This window comes from Crocodylus porosus, unplaced genomic scaffold (assembly GCF_001723895.1).
Source record: "Crocodylus porosus isolate Cpor-Errol unplaced genomic scaffold, CroPor_comp1, whole genome shotgun sequence".
Lineage (NCBI taxonomy): Eukaryota > Metazoa > Chordata > Crocodylia > Crocodylidae > Crocodylus > Crocodylus porosus.
The window spans coordinates 8,865,225-8,888,821 of NW_017728915.1; the positions used below are offsets into that span (position 1 = coordinate 8,865,225).

General features: G+C 41.1%; 1 protein-coding gene across 1 annotated transcript in view; it reads right to left on the reverse strand.

Annotated features, from left to right (window-relative positions):
• NECAB2 (N-terminal EF-hand calcium binding protein 2) overlaps positions 1–23,597 on the reverse strand; it is a 319,048-nt gene that overhangs the window by 289,915 nt on the left and 5,536 nt on the right. Inside the window, exon 2 of the mRNA XM_019535664.1 lies at positions 8,631–8,655. Within this exon, the coding sequence (XP_019391209.1) occupies positions 8,631–8,655 (25 nt within the window). The remainder of the gene's footprint in view (positions 1–8,630; positions 8,656–23,597) is intronic.

Sequence of the window (23,597 nt, forward strand, 5' to 3'; positions counted from 1 at the left end):
GGCGAACTCCTGGTCAAGCTCAGGACTTTGAGTGGGAGGTCTGTAGTAGACTCCCACCGTTGTGTCCCCTGTGCCGTTTTTCCCCCAGTAGGGGTCACTTTAATCAGAAAACCACTTTCCTGAAGATGCCAAAGAATTTCTGATCTGTACGTTACATCAGAAAGATCTCATGCCCAGGCAGCAAGAACAGAATTTAGATCTAGCCTCTTTTAAAATGCTTCTTTTAAGGGACATTAAGTCCTAAAGGCTGCTGTAAAAGAGTATTTCCCCATAAGGAAGACTGCTGGTATCCTAAATATGGAACAATAAGTTGCTATATCTATGAAAGGCAGTGCGAAAAAGGCAAATAGCTCTCCCAAGTTAAAACACACATGAAAATAGCAGGGCACAGGCAACAGTGGAAGCATCCACCCCTGGTAAGACAGAAGGTGTTAAATTTCACCCTGTTTAGGAATTAAATGTTAGCAGTACTGTGAGCCCAGTGAAGGGAGGAAGGTGGCAGTGCAGGAAGTGCTGGGTTATTAAGAAAGAGTGACAAAACTAGCCAGCTGCCAAAAAGAAAATGAATCAGAAAAACTGCTGAAGCCAGCCACTATAGTACTGACAGATGTTCTCTTGAGACTACAAGACAGCTGGCCATAAAGAAAGACATTTCTGGAAGTGTTGCCACAAAAATGACAACCTGACAAAAAATAACTAAAGGATTATAGAAATGCCTGCTATAAAACAAACTCTGAAAACAAATGAATTAAAACAGGTTCATACACACTTTGCCATCATCCTATCCAGTACCCAGTGAGATCTAAAATTGGTGCAGGGCTTAAAAAAGAATTCAGAGTAATTTGTGACAATAAGCGTAGCAATGGGGCTTGTACTTTTTTCCTCAATAACTACCATGACATCTATATAGTACATCTATGTACCTAGTACAAATTCAATTTTTCCTATCAAGAAGAATGCTCAGACTTTGCTGTCAGTCATAATAATGTAAATCCCGAGTAAGAGCACAGTCTGCAGTGAAAACTTAAATCATCTCTGAATTTCACATACTTCAAGTCATTGATCTCCATCTCTGCTTTAGACTATACTGCATCATTTATTACGTCATAGCTTGAAAGCATCAATCTCACCACTCATCTGGTCCCTATTACCATAATAGCTGAGCAGTTAGTCTGTCTTTCTCCTCTGCCTTTCTCCACAGTCTGCCCCTGTGATGTGGGGAAGTACAGATAATGCTGTTAAGCAGATGAGGAACATGAAACATAGAAATTAAGGGATTTGCCAAAGGGGATAAGACACCTTGGCTGCCTATATGTGTACTGGTTCATATTCTAATTAGAACACTTAGTATCACCCTCTCCCCACCCTGCATTTTTAAATGGCTGCAAGGTGCTTTAACTAAAGCTTGCCAAATGAGCGTTAATTAAAGTGCCCCCACAGCCATTTTAAAATGTGGGGGGGCTTAATACACATGATGGTGAGCCATTTTAATTAGAGTGGCTGTCAGGGAACTGCTGTAATTAAAATGGCCCATCCCTGAGCACATGTATAGGCATGTCTAAAGTTTAGCAGAGAATTGGAGCTGGGTCCCTTGAGTCTCAGGTTAATACCTGTGGACCATCCTTCCTAGTGGCAAAAAGGAAGACACAATGTTCAGAAGTAAGTTTTCATGTAAGGATCAGTTTCCATACCAGTTTATTAAATTCACAATAAAATAAAAACTTTTTTCCTTGGGTTAATCCAAACCGTGTCACAATAACAGAAATAAACATGGATTTTTTTTTTTTTTAACTGAGTCAAATGTTACAAAGACTTCAAGTCACAAGATTACACATTCATCTTATTATGCATTTTGACCTTATACTTTTATTCCTTCATCTTAGCAGAGATTGCTCCAACAACTCCAAGTCCCGTATGTACCATATCATGACTTTACACCTACTGGAATGCTGATGGACCATGCAGCTGTTCCATAGTGACTTAGGTAATATGGTATCCCTTAACACAGTGAGGAACAGCCTTTTTGGCAGGCATGCCACAAATAAGAACCATACCCTCCCTCAGTGCCACTCCAATCCCTTTCCCTTACCTGATCTGTTGCTCAGCTTTCCACTCCTTGCCTGATCAAATGCACTGCTTTGTGTTCCCCACCTCACCCCAATCTGCTGTATGCAACACAAAGAAGCTACCTGTGACAGTTGTGGCACCCACGCCGCAAGCTGGCCACCCCTGTCTTAGATTATATTGCAAGTTGTCCAGTGTGCTAATGCCTATTATTCTTATTAGATATTTAAATACATGACACAAAACATGCAACTGTCATTGTCACTTTCCAGAGCTGCTTCTTGTCAGATTCAGGGCTCCACAGTAGCTATGACATCCCAGCAGAATGCTTGCTTGAGGGCCGTCACAGAACAGGAACTACCCAGGGACAACAGGTTGTAAAGTAAGTGTTAGAGATTAGCTAATAGAAAAGCACAGTAAATTTATCATACAATTGCCAGGGAATCCTGCCCTTACGTGTGGCACCATAACACCATGGTGTTATTAACACATGGAATATTAAACCCAAAATATGTAACAGGATGTGGTAAAGATCAAACTGTAATAATTAAAATTGCTACTGCTTGTTCATTTATACAGGCACGTTTGGTCTGAGGGCTGGAGATAAGCAGAGAACCAGTGTTGCAGACTGGTCAGTGAGGAAGAATGAATGAAATTAAACACCTGAAGGATATTAAACAGCTAACAATAATAGCAATAAGAAAGGGAAAATCTAAGCCTTAGGTGAATGAGCTGGTTTTAACTCTGATTGAGTTTAGTTGAGTCTTCTGGTTTACCAGTGTCAGAAACTGGCATGGCAAGCTTCAGAATACTGAATTCAGCTGCCTGTTACAATCTGCTTGCAAAGGGATGCCTCTGCCCATACAAGAAGAAATGTTAGTCTCCATGCCCCATTCTGACATTGGTATTATTGCTGAACAGCTCTATTTAGAGTGTGACCTCTGTGGGCGGGGACCCTGTCCTTTATATGCATTTGTATATCAGCTAGCACACTGTGGAAGCTAATGGAAACACATTACTGTTATTAGTTAATTTTTTTTAAAAATCTATCATGATACAATCTAAGCACCAATACCTACTAGATGACAAATAGCAGCTTCTGCCAGTTGAAGCTGGATTTGAACTTATGGCCAAGGTATAGATACTGTGCCTCTTCTTCACTCCCTGCCTGAAGTATTCATTGTGACATTAAATGGGTTATTTGGGAGAAAGGAAAAACGATAGGCCTAATCCTAATGAGAGAGTCTTGTGAGAGGGCAACTGCCCCAAAAATCTCATTTATTTCTGTAAGAATCAATGATGCTCAGCACCTCTAAGGATTAAAATCTCCCAGCTCCACAGTGGGAGTTATAAGACAGCACACTTCACTATTAAATGGCATGATCTATATTTTCACAGCAGACGTTACAGCTGGTGAGCAATAAAGTAGAAATCAGGGAACTATTAACAGGTTTTGTTATGTTGTGTGAAATGCTTATTACCAAAAGCTGTCTCACTGTGTATACAGCCTCCACTAGGCAACATGTGGGATGATAAAGGCAAATGAGACTTTTAAAAAAAAAAGAAAAAAAAGAGGCCTGTAGTTGTAACTTTCTGACTGAACATCTGAGGGAGCTGGCAGCAAGCACTTCACACAGCACAAACAGAGGGAATCTTAGAAGGCCATTTGGGGAGAAAGATGGGAAAAACTTGGTTGTTTCTTTCAAAATAAAACTCATTTCTCCTATGCAGCAATGACAGCTGGAGACAATTATCCTTTCTGAAAGAGAAAAATCTCAGTGAGATGGCTGGAGAGAAACAAGAGCTTTCAGGAGTCTTTGGGAACAAACATGACACATCTGTGCTCACTTTTCCTATCGTGACTGCAAACAGGGTAACTTGTCAGTCCAGCTGCATTAGCCAAGAAGCAGGGATAAGGGCAGTTCTTCTGAAGGTACAGCTCCTAAACAGCTATAACAATCTTCCCAGAACAACTTGCTCCCCATCCGCCATAAAAATCAAAGCACACCACCTTTCAAAGCTATCTGCTTTCCTGTAGCCAATGCTTATTGATTGAGACAGCTAAAAAGGCAAAACATAGGTTCTTTACACCTTTATAAATGAAAATGACATTCTGTATTTCAGGAGCTTTCTTTGCACAGGCTGCTAAATGCTTTATTCAATGTATGGCGCAGTGCCACTTTATGTTGGTAAAGTATCATAATCTTAGTCCCCTTTATCTACATTAACCCATCATGCCAAAAGCTGTTTTGAATATAGCAATGTTAATCAAATCTGGCTTCATTAAAAACCTGAGATATCAACAGCATACATGGATAAAAGGGATATCAAATGCCTATAGTCCTCTCCATATAGACGCACAACGCGGCACAGATTAGTTCGATGATCAAATGAAGCATACTACATAAAATGGTTCTTAATTAGATTACAAAAGGCAACTGAGAGGCAATGGATATTTTATACCCATAAACAGAGTTAGGATATAGACAAATATAACAGTTAAACAGTTTTAAAAGGGCAGGAAGCTAACAGAAGACTTGCCTGTTCTGTGGCAACTGTTTTAGGTGTCCACTCCCATTCTATAACTAGTGGGAGTTAAATCAGGACAACTTAACCTATAAATGAAACAGGCTCATGTTACCATATTTTATAGGAGAGGAGCAGACAGACAAACTCTTACAGAAGACTTAGCTGATGCAGTCACAAACAGCATTTGCAAACTCAGCTCTTTAATTTTCTAAATTGTATGAAGAAATTGCACACAGACACCATTAAAAAGCAGTTCTGTGCTGTTTACCTGTCTCTCTTCTCTCAAACAGTAGCATTTTTTTCTACTTCAGAAGAAGTATACATGAAAATGCTTCTAAAAAGTCCTACCATATACTAACAGCTTGCTCTTTTCTTCTTGAGACAAAGTAATGTATTTATAGTTCACTAATTCTAATAAAAGGAAAAAATACCATCCAAGTGGCTGTAGAGAATTTGGGATGCCAGGGGAGGGGGGATAGTGCTTCATTGAATTAAAAAAGGAGAGAGAGAGAGAAACAAGTTAATTATATCTAACCAATGGAGATGCTGTGTTTGATCTTTATTCTGCTAAAGTATTGGAGCAAAAGCCTTTGCCTTTCATCAGTAACTGAGTATATTGCAAGACTGTGCAAATGGACTCAGTCAGGTTTCAATAATACAGATATATTTAGTCAGCCAAAGGAAATGATGGAAGGGGGTCTGTTTCTGGAAGTTGATATTTGACCTCTAAGAACACTGATACACAATGATAGAGCCCCAACAGCACATTCTGTTTCCAAACTTACTTTAAAATTGCCTTAAATTTTACAGCCCAAACACTCTATATGGGGCATAAATCCAACACACCACTGAATGGGTAAAATGATCAGCTTTCTGGGATGCAGCAGATATTAATGAAAATCTTCCTTTTCTGGATATAACTTATCAATACAATAGATCATAGGAAGCCAGTGTTTACAGAATGCAGTTTTTCCAGTCAGAAGCACTGAACACACAGTTATACAGCCTCAGTGTCATTTATGCCTACTAAATACCATTCATTTCTATATTTACAACAGGATGAGATATGCACTAGCACATGGCTCCTTGCACCAGGTAACTAGAATTTTGCTTCTTATGCCTGGCTACACAGACACTGGTCTACTTCCCCCCACCACCACAGAGGTAGCACAATCCTTGTGAAATGCTGCAGGCAGGGTAAAGAAAGATACTATCCAGCTGTTATGCTTGCATTCTTCAGAGAAGCTAATAAAATGTTTTGTGCTTTTTCAGAACAAAGGATACTGTTACACCTAAATATCAAGCTGCTTTCTTAGTTAAGATTAAGACAAAAGCCTGAAGCCACCATCTGGTAAAATAGGTAAGTGATTAGATCTGAAAATTAATCATCTAAATTTAGAAAAATCAGGATATGGACCCCATCTATTTAATCCTGCTTAATGGGATATCACATATTACTGAGGTAATTTCTGTTCTATAACTACACTATTTTGCAGAAGTAAGAGTTATGACTCTTTTTCTCTTTGGAAGTTAGGTGATGATTTTAGTGCAACTAGAAGGAAAGGACTCATAGCAAGCAGCAGTTTAAGAGTGTAAACCTGAACTCCATAAACTTCACCAAAATGGTCCAGCAGGAACTGAACATGGAATTTGATCCAGTACCTTTAAATCGAGACATGGAATTAGAAGGAAAATATAGCTATCATTGAAATTATCATGCTTTCTTGGTTCAGAACAACTGCTTCCCACGTGCAAGATTTAATTTAAAAAACCCACAACTTATTGCATTTGTTACTGTCAAGACATTTTCCTGGTTTCCCCGCAGGTAAAATTCCAATGAGCTAATACTATTGCTCTATACTTGCTTGGCCTCAAGGCAACACTAGACTCATAATTTAATACAGGTGAAAGCTAAACTGCTCAAAGCAATATCTTAGAGCAATACCGTCTAATATGGAGGCCAGGGTTGTGCATGCATTAAGGTTGCAAGCTCGAGGCCATAGCAGAAGCACTTATGCATGGTGTGGCCCTATCATATTCCAATGAATCTGCAAATTCTGCTACACATCTTATCACAAGGACACAAAAAAGGAAAAGAACCATCTAATATTTCATCAGAGTAATCCTACTATGAAACAGTAAAATGTTTATGCAGCTGTGAAGCATGACATTGAATGCAAATGTTTTTTCCTATTGTTTACACCCCCAGCCTTGGTTTTGACTTGACTATAATTTTTAACCCTCCTTCTCTTTTTCAGCAAAAAGGTCACACTACCTTATTTTTCATATAGTACCTCTATATTGCAGGCAGTAGCATAGCATAAAGATGCCCAAGCTAGCTCTAAATGAGATAAACTTGAGTACCATATTGCCTTTCCAAAACAATAGGGCTTGGAATTAGCCAGATATAAAATGGGCCAGTAAAAGATCATCTTTCATTAGAGAAAGCCCTCCTTCTCAAGCAGGAGCTAATCAAACTGCCTGAGACTGGAAGGCCTCCCTCTCACCCTGAGGATATCCCTCTAATTCCAGTGGATCCAAAAACACAACAATTGAGTCTATATTCCCCTTCCACTTAAATCCACTTTTAAATAAAGTTCTGCAGAAGCTCACAAGAGACATACCATATAAAGGAGAGACTGAAACATGGGTGTGGAACATATCTCTTGGTCCATGCTGTCCATTATCAGTCCTTTAGGGTCAGAGCTTTGTTGACATCTTCAGCCCTTTTTGGGATCAGAGCATCTTCCTAAAAATCCCATCCCCAAGTAGGGGAAGACAAATTTCCTTTATCTTCCTATGAAACAGGAGATTCTACCGACTGCTTTAATAAATCCTCCATAAACGCAACAGTTTTTTATGCAGAACCTATTCCTTCAGCACTCATTTTATGCAGAACCTATTTCCTCAGCACTCAGTGGCAATGCATAGAAGGAGCACGGGGGTGCATGTGCACCCCAAGAGTGCTGGTACACCCCCTGGCAGCCACTGTTCCCAGGCAGCGGGCACCCCTGAGAGCACCGGCTGGGAAGTGAAGGCACAAGGACAAGCGATCCCTGCAGGCCCCCCATGGCTGATCACACTCATCCAGAAGTGTTAGTGGTGTGCCTAGAAGTGCCAGTCAGCAGGATTGGCTGCAGGGGGCTCCCTTGCCTCCTCGTCAGCAGGATCAGCTGTGGGGTGACCCCTGCTGGTCCCTGACTGGCTGCTGGTGGGGGGAAGTGCCCACCCTGGCTCAGGAGGCACCAGTTGCCCATGTCAGCACTCATTGTTCAGTAGATTCATTCTTAGGATTTAGAAGCCTAAATCCAAGTGCTTTGATTTTCTGGGATAAGACCTGCATCTTCCTTTTCCTAACACTGAAAAATTCACTTTTGCAATATCTCTAAACTTCAGCAACCTTAACCCACAACAAAGTGAAATATCTCCATTCTAAGTTGAGATGCTCACTGTCCAAACATAACAATTATTTCCTTTAGGAATAGAAAATCATCTAATGAAGAAGTTGATGCCTGAGGCCAATATTTGACTTTGCTATCCAATCATGTACTTTCCTATGGGAATAAATTAAAAATACATTCCAATACAACAAAGTCCCCATTACTTCCCAAGTTATAAAAGATTTGAAATAAATACCTATCAGTCTTTAATACACTGAATGATTACTAATCTTTGAACTACTTTACACAAGGGGACAGAGCATAATTGGAAAAGATGACCAACTACTCTCTCAAACAGCTGGTTTATAGTCCATCTGGACTCAGGTAGTTTACAGAACACTGCCACTTTCACTGCATGGCAAAATTCTGTAAGAAACACATTTACTTGTTGGGACTTGCATGCTAACATCATACTGGTTGTAAGAATATCAGATTTACAGAATAAGCAAAAAAATAAATCTTCTTAAAGTAGTAAACCATATTACTTCCTTAAGGTCACAGATGATAGATGAGATTCAAGGAAAAAAATAGTTTCAACTGTCCATAAAAAACAACAAAACCAAAACTAAACAAATGTATATGAATATAAAGACTTACCATTTTTGTCCGCTCGTCTGAAGATCTAGAATTAAAGAGAGAGAGACATTTTTACAATTTTTGTAGTCTGGCCATGACATTTCTTTTTCCTAAAACTACATTTATATCCCATTATTTCTAATACTAAAATTGTACCCCAGTTCACATGTTTAAGCAGGGTGATTAAGCCCAGGTAAGCTTGCTTTAGATGGTATTTTTAGTTTATATTTGAAAATACTGTTTTTTAAATACTAGGATCCTGGGAAGACCCCAGAAGAAAGGCAACACAGATGAGGTAAAGGCCACAGAATTACAGAGGAAGGAGAGGACTGAGCTGACAATACTGAAATGTCCATTTATTCATAGAACATGATGTCAGAATTTTCTATCCCTTCACAGTGTTTTAAACCCTATTTAGCATTTCAGGTCAGCCCATTCCTAGTTTATAATAATACACTAGCACAGAAAAAGCTTGGCCCATGTTATCAGTGAGAAACAAGTAAAATTCCCGGAATGTAGAGGATTCCCAAGAGAGAAAGTTCTTTCCTCATCAGTCAGTGCCCTCTCTGCTGAAACTGCCAACACAATGATGCCCAATAACATCTGTTTTTTAATCACAGACATATATTCATTAGAAAGTGAATAGAAGCCACCAACTCATTCTAAAAATAAGAAGTTAGCAAAGAAGTAATCTCTTTTAATCACTACTAACTAAGCTATAGTGGCATCAGAGAAAGAAGTGAAAGACTCCATACATATTCCATGTTGTCTGAAGACTTCTCTCTTTTAGTGATGTCTTATCTCAAAGAAGAAAATAAAGAACTATAGATTTTATTTCACAGAATCATACCAGAAAGCTTGTGCTGACTTTCTACCTATCTGGCTCAATAACCTACTCTTAGTTTCATTAAAGAGTCAAAAGACATTTAGTTTCAAAAGCCTTCAGCATTTCAGTGATGCAAGAAGGGAAATCTATTCTAAACTATTTTTCTTCCATTTGTTAAGCATCTACAGTGCATTTGGCTGTGAACTAAATAGAAGGAGCTGGCCATCAGACACTAAATTCTGTCTAAGCAGCATTCTTTTCTTTCATAGAAAAGAAAATTGAGGAATGGGTTTCAGTATGGGGCAATTATCCTCATGTCTCTTACTTTGGGTAAGAGGAAACAAAACGACATGACATTAATTGCTCTGACATAAATAAAATGGCATGTAAATGGAGTTTCATAATGCTGCACTTCTAATTAAAATACTAAAAGAGAAGTACCGCTAGTTTTCTCTGTGGGAAGGAGATTACATTTAGGCTTAATAGTGCTGAATAGAGAAGTAGGCACATAAACTAAAGAAGTAAGACCACCTCTTTTGGATATAAATTCTCTGATGAGATAGTGAAATCTGCCATGTTTCTTCTTTTTAAACCATTTTATATCAGAATTGATCACCTGGCAAAAACCAATAATGAAGAAGTCTTGTGAGGGTTGTGTTTTCATAAGTTATAGAGGAGGAAAAAATGACTGCTAGTACAGGTTTTGTTAGTATTGAAAAATTAAGATGTTAATAGACACTGTAAAGGGGAAAAATACTGTCAAGCTTGACCTCATTAATTTGGGCAAGAAAGGAAAATATGACTGGACAAAAAGGAAAGAGAGAAGATTTCCTTGTGGAGGACACCTCTAAGCCAGCCATAAAATGAAAACCACTATTTTCTGGGTCATAAAATCAGTCAAAGATTTTTAAAAAATCAAAGGAGAACATACTGTATGAAACAAGGAACCCAGGAGACATATTGAACTGCAGAACATGTTACTTAAATGAATACTGGTTAATTAAGCCATATTAATCATTCTTCTACCAAGTGCCCCCTATGTTGTTCCATATAGGATTTAAAACCAATTCTGCAAATCCTACACATTCTGTAATATTTAAGCATGAACAAACTTGTTCAGCTAAAACAAGACACAAATTGCAGGGGGGGAGGAAGGAAGGAGGTCAAGCCACCCACATAAGTGATACCTTCAAGAGAAAGCAACAGAAAGCCTATTGCCCTTCTCTAAATAAAGAAGTTGCTGGGGTCTGACTTGTGAAACCCACATTAAGAGGACTCAGCAGGGTTTCAACGCAAATACCGTTTTGAGGTTCAGCCAAAGGGATCTGAGAAAGCTTGTTCATATATACACATGCGCAACAACACACACACACACACACAAACACACACAAGTGCACAACTAGCCAAAGGGAAACATTGTGGCTACATCCAGACAAGTGCAGACATGCGGTATGAGGTGCTGCAGACACATCTGCAGCGCCACACACCACACATGCAGGCATTTCCTGTGGTGCTACTTTTCAGTGCAAGGAGGTTTTATGGCCCCAGGAGATCCAGGTGTCAAAAAAACCCACACCAAAAGAAATCAGGGCAGTGAAGGTGGTGGCAGCATGTGCCGCCCAAAACCAGAGCCTGGCCAGGCAGAGCCATGCTCTGGCTGCTGGCAAGGCTTTCTGCCATGGCTGCAGCTCCAGGAGGCCCCCAGGATCTCAGGTAAGCCACAGTTGTGGGCCCCAGCCTCCCTACCCCACCTGAGGTAACCTGCCATGAGCCAGAGTGCATGTGGCATGGGTGTGCCCCAGAAACAAGTAGCAGCAGCACAAGGTGTGCCGCTGCTACTTGTCCATGGGGAAACAAACATCCACACTTGTCCGGACACACCCTATGAGTGCATCTATACATGTACTTTACTGTGGAGCTGACTTATTAGCTCTGTAGTAAAGCATCGCCATTTACAAGCATGCCTGTATTAAGGTGCAGTAAATTAATGACCTACACTAGGGTAGTACTGTCCAGGACACATACTAACCTTCAGCACAGTAGTTACATGCACCAAAACACATGTGTAGACAGTGAGTGGGGCTGGCTGGGGTATAAGGGTGCTACAGTGCAAGGGCTGCCTGGCTTTGCTTAAACTGCAAGTCCCCTCAGCTGAGACTGTACCCCACATGTAGGACAACCAAGGCCAAAAGTCCCACAGTTGAGGGGACCTATTCCATATTTTTGAGCAATAACTTCAGAGCTGGTTGGACCTATTTAAGGCACCATAGTTAATCCGTATGTATAGCCAGTCTAAATTTATTGCACAGTTAACCAAGTAATTGTGTAATAGATATAATGTGTAGAAGGGACTTAAGAAAAAGACACCATGCACAATTTTCCCAGCCTAACCACACAGTGAAATGTGTGAGCAGGACCCTTCACTTGAGTTTACTGCCAAGCTTTCAACCTGTCTGAAAGTCTGGTTTCCATTTGGAAAGGCACCTGGACTGTGTTGCATTGGCACTGCTTCCCCTCAGTGGAGGACTGCCCTCCTTGAAGGTGGCCCTGGGTACAGCTGCTGACCATTACATCTTTGTCTGGCCATTTACATACATACATCTTTGTCTGGCCCAGCAGCCCAACAGAATGATTTGAGGAGGTGTTTTCATGAGGAAGATGTCTCATAAGTTGTCTACTTGAGCCCTCCTTCCTGTGGCTTTCCCTGAAAGACCAACAAAAATAATTTAAAGGAAAATCCTATCCACCTCAGTGGGTTCCATTAACTGCAGTGAGACTATGCAGGGTTTGCAGAGCCACATGTGGAGACCTTGCAAACACCATGCCTAATGGCTAATTGCCATATGTTTGGGCAGTTCCAATGGGTCCTACACGAGAAGAACAAATTAAGAGAGCTCCATTTAATGGCTTGTCAGTTTGACATGGAAGCACAAGGCAATTGGACCTACCACTGTCTATGCATCCCACTGCCCAATGCCCACTGGCGTTACATGTCATGTACTTCCTTAGGAAGTCCAACACTTCGCTTTTACTCAGACTTACCAGATATTTGGCCTGTTTGTTTTATTTAATGACCTACACTAGGGTAGTACTGTCTATTACAGGGTATATTAGGGTATATAACAGGTATATAACAGGGTATAGGGTATATAACAGGTCTATTACTTTTTTTTTTTTGGTTATTTCCTTGCTGTTCCCTGCTGTTATTATTCCCCAGTGGTGTGAATCAAAGGGATAGCATGAACTATAATGTTGAAGCAGCAAAATCTATTTAAAGGTTCTGTAAGAGACATCCTGCTCTCCTAGTGCAATTGTCAGAGGCAGAAAGGAAGAAGAAAATTACTGGAACTAAAGGAATGTAGGTCTTTAAGTATAGCTTTTAAAATAGGTGAAAATCTCTTTTGGGGGCCTTTTTCACCACTACAATTCCCAATGGGTCAAAGGGATCAAAGTAATCCTTATCCCACTGAACTGTACCAAGAAAAACATTCTCCTCAGCTTTACTATCCAGAGAATCCTATCGCAGGAAACGTGACCTTATCACATATAGTAGCAGCATAAACCAGAATTAAACAAGCCCAAAATACAGTAGAGAGAGACCAAAAATCAAGTGGAAGACGCAGTATGCAAACAGGGAAAAGTGTTCCTTGAAATAAATGAGATTACCTGGAAAAATATGAAGGAGCTGAAAGTGACTGGTGGTGACCTGTTCTTCTGTCTGTGCCTTATGGAGTCACTATTGTGGCAATGAGGTTTCATAAAAAGGAATGGTATACCAATATGTATGATGAGAGAAGAAAGGTCAGGCCCTGCTGGAAATTAACAAGCAAAAGAACTTTGTGGATACCAGATTACAGCATGATTTAACTGTCTTCCCTTGTGTTTTTGTGTTTTGTAATTTATCACTTAAGAGACTATTAATTCACTAAAAGGCTCTAAATGTCAAGTGTATAACTCCTTGTGGCAACCGTGAACATGCACTGAGGTTCCCCTTCTACTAAACAGGTCTTTAAATTGAAAAAAGAGAAACTCAGTGTCTTAAAGCCATTAATAAAAGTTGGAAGTAATATAGCAGATATTGGGCTGCTCCGTATATGCTACCTCCCAACAGAAGCAGCAGAGCCTCCTTAGAGTGGTGCTGCAGGCGGGCTAATTAGCTCTTTTGAGAGACTGAGCTAATTACTCCAGGTGAAGCACCATGTGGACATAGCTCACATGTGCAGAGCTAACCTAAGTGCAACATGCATGGTAAGAGGACCATGAGGGACATAGGTTTGGGCCCATAGCTGGAGGTGGGTGGAAATGGGCCATGGGATTACAAAGGTTGAGAACCACAGCCAATATATAGAACCAGGGTTTGCTCAAACTGTGCAACCTTCCTTAATGGTGAGCAAGAGTTATTCACCACGCAACTGGACCATAAACTCACAAACTAAAATACAAGAAAAAAGGAAATTATTCAAGAACCCAATCTTCTAATTTAAGATTGAATTGCTCTGTAACCAGGCACAGCAAGCAGGCCATGTTCTGAACATTTAACCTAAAGTTTAAAGTCTAAACAAGTCCAGAAGTCTGAAATAGCACAAGTAATCCAATGATTACTCAGCAATACTGCTAACAATAATGCTTACATAAAGGCTCACAGCTACAGGCTGTCTCTGGTGCAAGAAAAAGACAGATTTCATAGATTTCATAGACATTAGGGCTGGAAGGGACCTCAGAAGGTCATCAAGTCCAGCCTCCAGCCCAAAGGGCAGGAAGTCAGCTGGGGTCATGGATCCCAGCAAGATAAGCATCCAATTTGCTCTTGAAGGTGTTCAGCGGAGGTGCTTGAACCACCTCCGATGGCAGGCTGTTCCAGACCTTGGGGGCTTGGACAGTAAAGAAATTCTTCCTTATGTCCAGCCTGAAACGGTCTTGCAGGAGTTTGTGACCGTTCGACCTCGTCATCCCTTGGGGCGCTCTGGTGAACAGACGTTCCCCCAGATCCTGGTGGTCACCCCTGATAAACTTATAGGTGGCCATTAGATCACCCCTGAGCATGCGCTTTTCCAGGCTAAAGAGCCCCATGGCTCTCAGTCTGTTGTCGTAAGGTCTGTTGTCCTGACCTCTGATCATGCGTGTGGCTCTTCTCTGGACTCTCTCAAGCTTCTCCACATCCTTTTTGAATTGTGAAGTCCAAAACTGGATGCAGTATTCCAGCTATGGCCTCACTAAGGCCAAGTACAAGGGGAGAATGACATCCCGGGATTTGCTCGAGAAGCATCTATGGATGCAAGCCAGTGTTTTGGTTGCTTTACTAGCAGCAGCATTGCATTGCAGGCTCCTGTTCATCTTGTGGTCAATGATGACTCCCAAGTCTTTCTTCCATAGTGCTAGCCAGCATAGCATTGCCAAGCCTATAAGGATGCTGCAGGTTTTTCTTCCCAAGGTGGAGAACCTTGCATTTTTCGGTGTTAAACACCATCAGGTTCTCATCCTCCCATTTGCTGAGCCTGTCCAGGTCAGCCTAGATCACCCGCCTGTCTTCTGCTGTGGATGCTTTGCCCCAAAGTTTGGTGTCATCGGCAAACTTGGCCAGTCCGCTTCTGACTCCAGTGTCCACATCATTAATGTGGATCCAAACACTTCCACAATGTAGATAAGGCTCTCATCTTAGATCTCCAAAGATTAGACTTGATGGTGCTTTATCAGCTGCACTTCAAAATGGCAGCAGGGATGCTTTAAAGCTCAAACAAGTTTTCATTAAAGCATCTCTGCCACCATCTTAAAACACAAGGATGTTGATACATGAAATATGGAGGCTGCTGGAGTGTGCTAATTAGCACACTCCAGTCTTAATTAGCACACTCCAACAGACATAATTAATCTAGTGCTCCAACGCTCTCTAATTACAGCATATCGGAACAGCCTCCCTACACCCTATGGTCTTGGTAACAGCAACTAGACATTAAAGCTTTAAAAGGAAGTAAGGAGATCCTAGCTGGCTCAGAAGGGGAAGAGGGGCCAGAGAGCTTGGAGGTTTACATCACAGGAAACAGCAGGGCTAGAGAACCCAGAGATCTCTCCACCTCAGGAGCAAAGCTAGGACCCAAAAATGGACTGAAAGCCAAGGAAGGCAGAGACTGGTGGGGCTGGAGGAGCCCATGAGTCTCAGCTGGCCCAGGAGCAGAACCAGGGCCCAGAGAAAGGGACCAAAGACTGGGGGGTCACAGCCGGAGACTGAGGGGGCCAAGAAGCCTGTAGCCCAAGGAGGGAAAGGACTGGGGCTGGAAGCCTGTAGCTCAGAAGGAGTGTGTATTAGCAGAAATAAGTATCATCTGCAAAGCGTGGGTGTGGTGTAGGGGGCAGTTGGAGCCATGTAATTAACACTTAAGGCACAGACACCTGTGTTTATGCGAGAAGATCTGACTTGGGGAGTCCTAGAGGACCCTCTCTTTCATTCTAGTATCATTTCATCAGGTCATGACGGGTGAAGTGAAGGGGAAATAGTTCACATAAGGCCAAGGAGGCTAGGGCTGAGGGGGTCTCCAGGGGCATCACAGCCACTCCTGGAGATAAACCCTGTTACAAGATATTTAAATGTCATACATAGTGTATTGCATCACTGCTCCTTAAGGAAATATCTTTAATATGCCCCACTGAGTCTCACTATATCTATTTTATAGCACTACAGTCAAAACAGAATTAAATAGATTTTTTTAAATGCACTTGTATTAACTAAAAATACTTCCTACATTGCAAAGCAATATTTATAGCACAAAACAGTCTTTGAAGTGCCTCCATAGATACGTAGCACAGCAATTCCCATTATTATAATCACCACAAGCAAAGTCGTCTGTCTGTATCAGCACTGATTTCTGCAGTCAGATTTTCAAGTCCACAAAAGGTGGAACTGTATTTGTTGTTAAAGCAGCCCAAGCTAAGCAGATCATTATAATGGAGCACAGTTGAAGGGAAAAGATAGATTAGTTTCAATATAAGCTATAAGCTTCTGCATAAATCTCTAGCCCCTGGATTCTTGGGATGATATTTAACTTTTCTAGAAAGAATACATTTAGTTCTTATACTTAAGAAAGGCTTGAAAAAAGTGTGACACAAGCAATTAAGGAACGGGCCCATTTCATCTTGATAGGATGTTAACCCCAAAATGCATCATTCTGAGCATGCCACCATCACCTCCAAAGTATATGGGTGCATAAAAGGAGGGAAGTGAAGCAGCTCAGACCTGCACATCCACACTGGTACACACCAGCAGCTGTGCTAAGTACTTGGGATCCCTGGGTGCTGCTGCTGCTTCCCCAGAGCTGCCATCTCTGCTGTTCTCAAGGAATGAAGCCCAATACCTCAGAAGAGCAGCAAACGTCCATGTACCTGCCTGTGGCACTTCCATCACAGAGAGAGACATCAAACAAGTTTTGGCTGGGTCAGAGAGACAGGGGCTTAGCCAAGATGTACCTAGAGCCTCAGACTGCCTTAATCAATCCTACGAGGAGCCAACAGGAAGTCCTAGGAGAGGCAGGAAGTATGGATAAGTATTATTACACAGCTCAGTGCAGAGGTGGATGGTGCCATAGGAAAAATTAAAATACAAAATATAAAGGGGAGCCCCACCTACGTTTTTTAAAGGTTGCCTTTTCTTTCAGATATCCAAGCACTTGTCTTTACACAAAGCTCCATTGTAACCAGAAGTGAGAGAGGCAGAACAGCATTTTAAACTGACACCTCCAAAGAAGAAAATATTGAGATCCTCACTGTCATTCCTGCAAAGAGTAAAATACAAATCAACTCTACCACCTGGCTGACTCTCTATGGGTTTACAATAACATTGTACTATTTTCACTTCATAGTGGAGCCACTTAGGCAAGGCAACTGCACTGTAGGTCATCAAGAGTGGAGGAGATTAAATATTAATGAATAAACTCTTTTTTCAATACCATACATGCAATTCTGATTGGCTTCTTTAAGAGTTCCATTACTGACTGAGGAAAGTATGTGACTGGTGAAAGCTTTGTGGAGCACAGAATCTGGCAATGCAGAGACCTGCATGAGAATGACCAAGAATGTTCTTCCCACACCATCACCTCAGATCGTCAGGCTAATATACCCCTATTAGGAATTAAATAGGGAATTTTGTCTGGACGGAAAACACTGAACCCATCATCGCCACTTAATGTTTAATGTCCATGCTCCTAAATGCATTAAATATACAAGCCTTCCAAAGTACAGCCAAATTATGCACATAAAATGTGCCAAATTAATCAGTGGTGTATACCTATTGATTTCAGTGGAGTTACATGGGCAATAAACATGGCCAGTTGTCTGCAAAACATTGAAGGTACTAAACTGTCTCAGTAATGAAACTGAACATAAAAACTATCTTGCAATAAAAATTCAGAGGAGTAAAAACAATCAAATTATATTTTCAATGTTCTGTTCCCATGTTTAAACAACAATAGTTGGGCTCATAGCGCTATGCAGTTCAAAACATCAGCAATGCTAATAACCTTGAGAAATCTGATGTTATAACATAAATGCTCAGCTCTGCCCTAGATTTCCTCTTGGAGGCAAAGCTGCTTCTTTGGAAGCTACTTAACTAAGGATTTTCTTGAAATTTTATTCATTTCGCACAAGCACTCCCTTAACAAGTCTAAGAATTATTAAACTCTATATAGAGTTTATTAGTGCTCCTTCAGTACTTAGTATGATATTGATTTTTCAGAAAAGAAACACACACAACCCAAAACCAATTTTCATTACTGCACTAATATCAGTGGGAATCCAGGGAAAAGTGAGCTGTGAGCAAAGCCTGCTGGAAAAGGCTTTGAAGAGGACAAAAAAGGAAGACAAAATTCTCAGTTGTATGAAAAATCTGATTAATGAGTAGCATATTCCCATGTTCCCCTGCAGGTCACGCTGAGAAGTCCCTTCCCATGCTTTCCCCTATGAGTAAATTTTTACTCCCCAACAGAAGAGACCAGCTTGATGAGTCTGCTGTTCTTGCATCAGGTATGCTCCTTAGCTTTCTAGCCCTGGACACTGTTAGTAAATTCCCACCTTGTGAGGGCAAGGTAGACTAATGTACCTTCCATCATTAACATGAAACATTCATGCTTTGGGCTATGTCATCATCCAATTTCAAGGGTTAAGTGCAGCAGGGTAGGATGAGTAGTAAGATGGGAGGCAGGTATTACTATCTCCTATACAGAAAAGAGAGCTGGTTTGGGGGATTCATTTAGTGACCTCTGCTGTGTGTACTGAAGTAACCTCCCGCCATGATGCTCATTGATCTGTCCTGTTGGGGATACTGCTTTTATAGATCAAAACATCAAGTCTTCAAAGTTCTCATTGTAGTCAAGATTCTAATTTTCACAGAATTAAGGTTGCTAATTATGTCATCCCTGTCAAGTTTTTCTGTCCAAGTTTTATGCACTTTTAGCTTATATTCCTCCTGCAGTTTCATCTAGTTTAGTTATGTCTGTCCTAAATCCTAAAATTGCCACCCTGCCTGTGGAAAGGAAGCATCTTTTCTATTAAAAATTCAGCTTTAAAGTAATTTACCCACAAGGACAGGAAATCCTCTGGAGAAGAGATGGAATTGTAACTGCTGCCTATCCAGGCAATCTTACAAGTTAGAGATAAGTGACGAGATCTTCTTATGTACACAGTAACTGCTGGTTCTGAGAAGTCATAAAGGGTGTACTCTATTTTCATATTCCAAGAACATGATGTGGCAACAGCCAATGGTTACTTTGTCCTCTGGTACCATTTAAAGCAGCCTCATGACTGACCTAAGGTGCATTCAGATACCGTGGCTTCTGACAGCCAAGGACAGCTATGGCCCTATGATACTTGTTAGTTGTATCCTCATTGAATCAGTCAAGCCAAAGAGCCACAAAAAAGCTATAAAAGGGCTAGAAATCTGTGCAGAAGTCTCCTCGTTTGGCTGCTCATTTTTCAGAGGAGATTTCATGCCTATTTGGATGGAGTCTTAGATTTTACACTATTAAGAAGTTTATAGGCACCCTCACCCTGGCATTGTGCTTTATGTAGATTTCTCTTGGTCCCACTGCAACAGGTTCTGATTGTCATCTATAAACTCTTTCTACCATTTTCCTATTGCAGTTTTGAGTGGTTGCTTGTCATGAAAATCTATTAGTGGAGAAAGTAACAATACTAACTTAGCACAGTTAAATTAGAGCAGGCACTGACAAAAGGGAGATTAATATCTAGATTGCAGGGTCTGAACTGTTTTAGGGTAACCACTGCTAGGATATAAATGATATTTCAACAGGCACCATATGACAACAGCTGGACATGAGCGTAGGTTTTAAGGAACCACTTACAACTGTTTGTTGGATGTAATATTCTCACAGAAATCTCATTTAACAGCAGCTCTATTTCAGCTCTACAGTTCACTGATTTGCAAGTGAAAGATATTAGCTTACCATGGCAAACTTTAACCAAATCAGGGGGATTCTGGAAAGAGGGGGGCTTTTATACTGATGATTTCACCAATCCTGTTTATTTTCAAAGGGAGCTCTTATCATACGTGGTTAAATCATGCCTTGGAACACTGACTACATTTCATGCAGGAACCAGGAGTTATACTGCTAAAGCATTTTTATTTATACTTTAAAATGTTAGTATTAGTGAAAAGGTGCTGTGCTGATGGTCTCTTACATCTCTACAGAATAGATGCAAATAGGACAGTAGTCCAAGCTGTCCTTCCTGGTTAGGTACAGACATTCAAAAAGCCCAAGAGGGAATCGATCTAAGTTACGCAGTTTTCTGTAACCAGCATAGTTTAAATCAATAGTGAACAGAACACACTTTCACCTTGGGGAGCGTCAGGGGGGAAGCAAATCTTAGACTGGGTTCCATCATTTTTAAACCAGTTTACATGTGCTGAACTTCTGTTCTGTTACAAGTATAAACCGTTTTTTGTTTTTTTTTTTTTTGTGATGAACTTCTGTTCCATTACAGGTATAGATCAGCTTCCAGTCATTGGACTGGTAAGAGTATGTCTGTACCTGGCCCCTATTATATTATATCCTATTATATCCCTAAGTATATGCAGTATGCTCTTCTACCAGAGTGCTTCTATTCTGATCATGGGGGCTGTGGTGGGCCAGTAGGGGGTGCTTCTGCATTGAGCCACCCACCTCACTGTGCCTAACCACCTTCCAGGCTCCAAGTGCCTCCCTGGGGGCACCTCACATCTGGCCAACCCTCTTCCTGAACCACCCCCACTAGCCTGGTGTTTCCACTGCCACCACCCAGGGCTGGGCTTGATTCTGGCTCTGTGCACCCTGGGAAACACAGGCCTAGTAGCCCTCAAGGGTACTTGATTCACTTCAAGAACTTGGGATGCTTCCCTCAGTCAGAAGCACAAGTAGTGATCTCCCTTAGTCAGCCGAACCAAGGGGACCCCAAGGCATAATCTAGACCCACTCCCAATAAGTCTCCCACACTAGGTACAAAGGAGAACTTTATTGGATACAAGGGGTAGGGTTGGAATAGAGTACAGGGAAGAGCAATGTCAGAGAAATCCATAGAGCAAGCTCCCATGGCTAGGTAGCCTTTGATCACACATCTGAGTTACTGCAAGCTATACATCTAGTTAGATCTCAGCTAGATTACTCACAAGTATCACCCAGAGGCAGGTGGAGATTCCCTGTGGAGGCAGGCAGTTCCTTGATCATGAGTTTTGAGAGAGAGAGCAAGTTTCAGATGGTTCAGCTTTTCCCTCTCTCTGAGTCTTCCTTATGGCTGCTTCCCCCTCCTCCTGGGTAGTCCTTAACTTATATAGCCCTTGTGACCTCATTTACCTGGTCCAATGGAGGCCATTACCTGTTGGCTGCCAACCAACCAAATTTGAAATGTAGACTGACAGGGTCTCTAGAACATTAGGGAGCCCAAGCACCTCACCCAGGTATTTGATGCCAGTCACGTAGGTAGAAGGAGCAGGTTTCTCCCCTCCCTTAGGAATGTATCCAGCTCAGGTTACCTAAAGAGATAGAGTAAGGTATGCATCCTCTGCTGGGTCCATCCTGTCCAAACTGTCACAAAGCAGAGAATCAGAGGTGGCCTTCTGCCACAGGGGCATACCATTGAAAAAAAAAAGAAAAGAAAGGGTAGTTAAATTTTTGTTTATTTAGTTCTTGACCTCTGCTGAGATTGCCAAAAACCAAGGGCCAACCATGTAACACTCAATCAGCTATTAAAGCACCAAAAAAGCCCCACTAAAGCTCTCAATCTATACACACTTTGGGCGAGCCAGATACTGGAAAACTCTTTGTAAAGTTGGGCCCAAAGAGAACTAGCCCCCTATATACAGATTTTATGAAAGAAGATCAAGGAGGACAAGAATAAAGAAAAGCAAAGAGTTATATGATGAAAGGCAGAGAAAGAGAGATTGAATACAAAAAAAGAAGTGAAAGGGCTAGTGGAGATAGGGAAAAAAAAAGAACCATAAGTGAATTGTGAAATACACCAATTCACAGCCCAAATTTGAAATGAAATCTCCTACCACTCCAGGCTATGAAAAAAGTCAAAGGGAGAGAGGGTTCATAATCTTTCCTGCTATAAAATATTTGAATACCCACTGGGTCAGAGATCAGAATCTGTAGTTTCTCTCTTCTTGCTGAGGCAGTATTTAAAGCCACTCTAATTTGTACTGAAGAGGAGAAATTGAGACCTTTCCCTCCTTGTATCTTGATTTGAATCCCTGATCTGAATCAGGCAAAAAGTAGATATAACCATGGATTTCTCACATCTCAGGTGAGTATCTTAATCTCGGACTACAGGACATGCAGGGATGGGAGTACCCCCTCCTCCTGCTGGGCTATGAATGATACCCAAGTCTCCCTGTGAATCTAAGCCAAAAGAGAGAGAGAGAGAGAGAGAGAGAGAGAGAGAGAAGTGTTTTATTTCTGAAATATCTAAAGTTTTCGTGTTTCAACATTTCTGAACTTTTTTCTTCACCTGAAACAATTCACTGAATTCACCCAGAACACATAATAGTTTCAGGCCAACTGAAACTGGATTGTTTGTTAAGTAAACTATCCAGGATGTTGTTTTTAGTAGCAAAAGTCAGTAAATAAATCAATCAATCTACCTGGATACATAGATATCTATAGATCTCTCTCATACACACACACTATCTATCTATATCTATCTAGAGAGAAAGCGAGACAGAGAAAGAGAGATTCCCACTAACTGAAATAAGAAAGGATTCCATCCAGACATTTTCCATTTTGGTAATATTCAGCTATTTACGCTTCCCGTTGTATGTGTATAAACACACCATTTCTAGTATTTACTATACCATATTTTCTTGCATGTAAACACATCCTGGAATATAAACACACACCATGCTTTTGAGAGAAAGAATGAGGAAAAAAGGTTTTCCAGTGTTACAGCTAGATACCTAGTCTTCATCACTCACCATCCCCTTTCTGCTAAACTGAAACTGAAACCCCAGCTGGTGCGGAAGACTGGTTTCCCTGGTTTTGAAAAGAGCTAAAAGGTCTGTAGGTCTGAAATGGGAGAGACCATTAAAAAAGGGAGGGGGAGGGGGGACACAATTATTAACACCTTCAGAGTCAAGAACTGAGTCAACTGACTCCCTTAGCTGCCTGAACAGTAAAGCAGCAGCTGCTGCCCTGTGAATCAGGAATCAGAGAAAGTTGCTTTTATTCTGTTTAGAAAAATCAGCTTCCCCACTTAATACAGGCACTCCAATTTTGGGGGGTTGATTTTGGGGAAAATGGTGTGTGTTGTATATGATGACATATGGTCATTTGTTTGCAATACTTTCCCTTTTTCTTTCCTATTAATTCTAGCTGCCAGCTATTATTGTTAATCTTTTTTTGTTCAAACTCATGCTCCAAGTGTCGAGTAACTGAAAGAATATCAGCTTTCCTTTTTAAGAGGGTTTTACCCCTTGCAGCTGTAGATACCAACCTGAAAGGGTTCTCCAAAGAACCTAAAATACAAATAAAGAGTAGAGATGCACCAATATATTGGTCCATATCGTATCAGCACCAATAAAAGGAAAATTGACATTACTGGTGATCGGCTCTTTTTGGCTGATTTGGCCAGTAACGTCACCAATAAATTCTGCATGCATGCACACAGCCACAGCATGCATGTGGTTA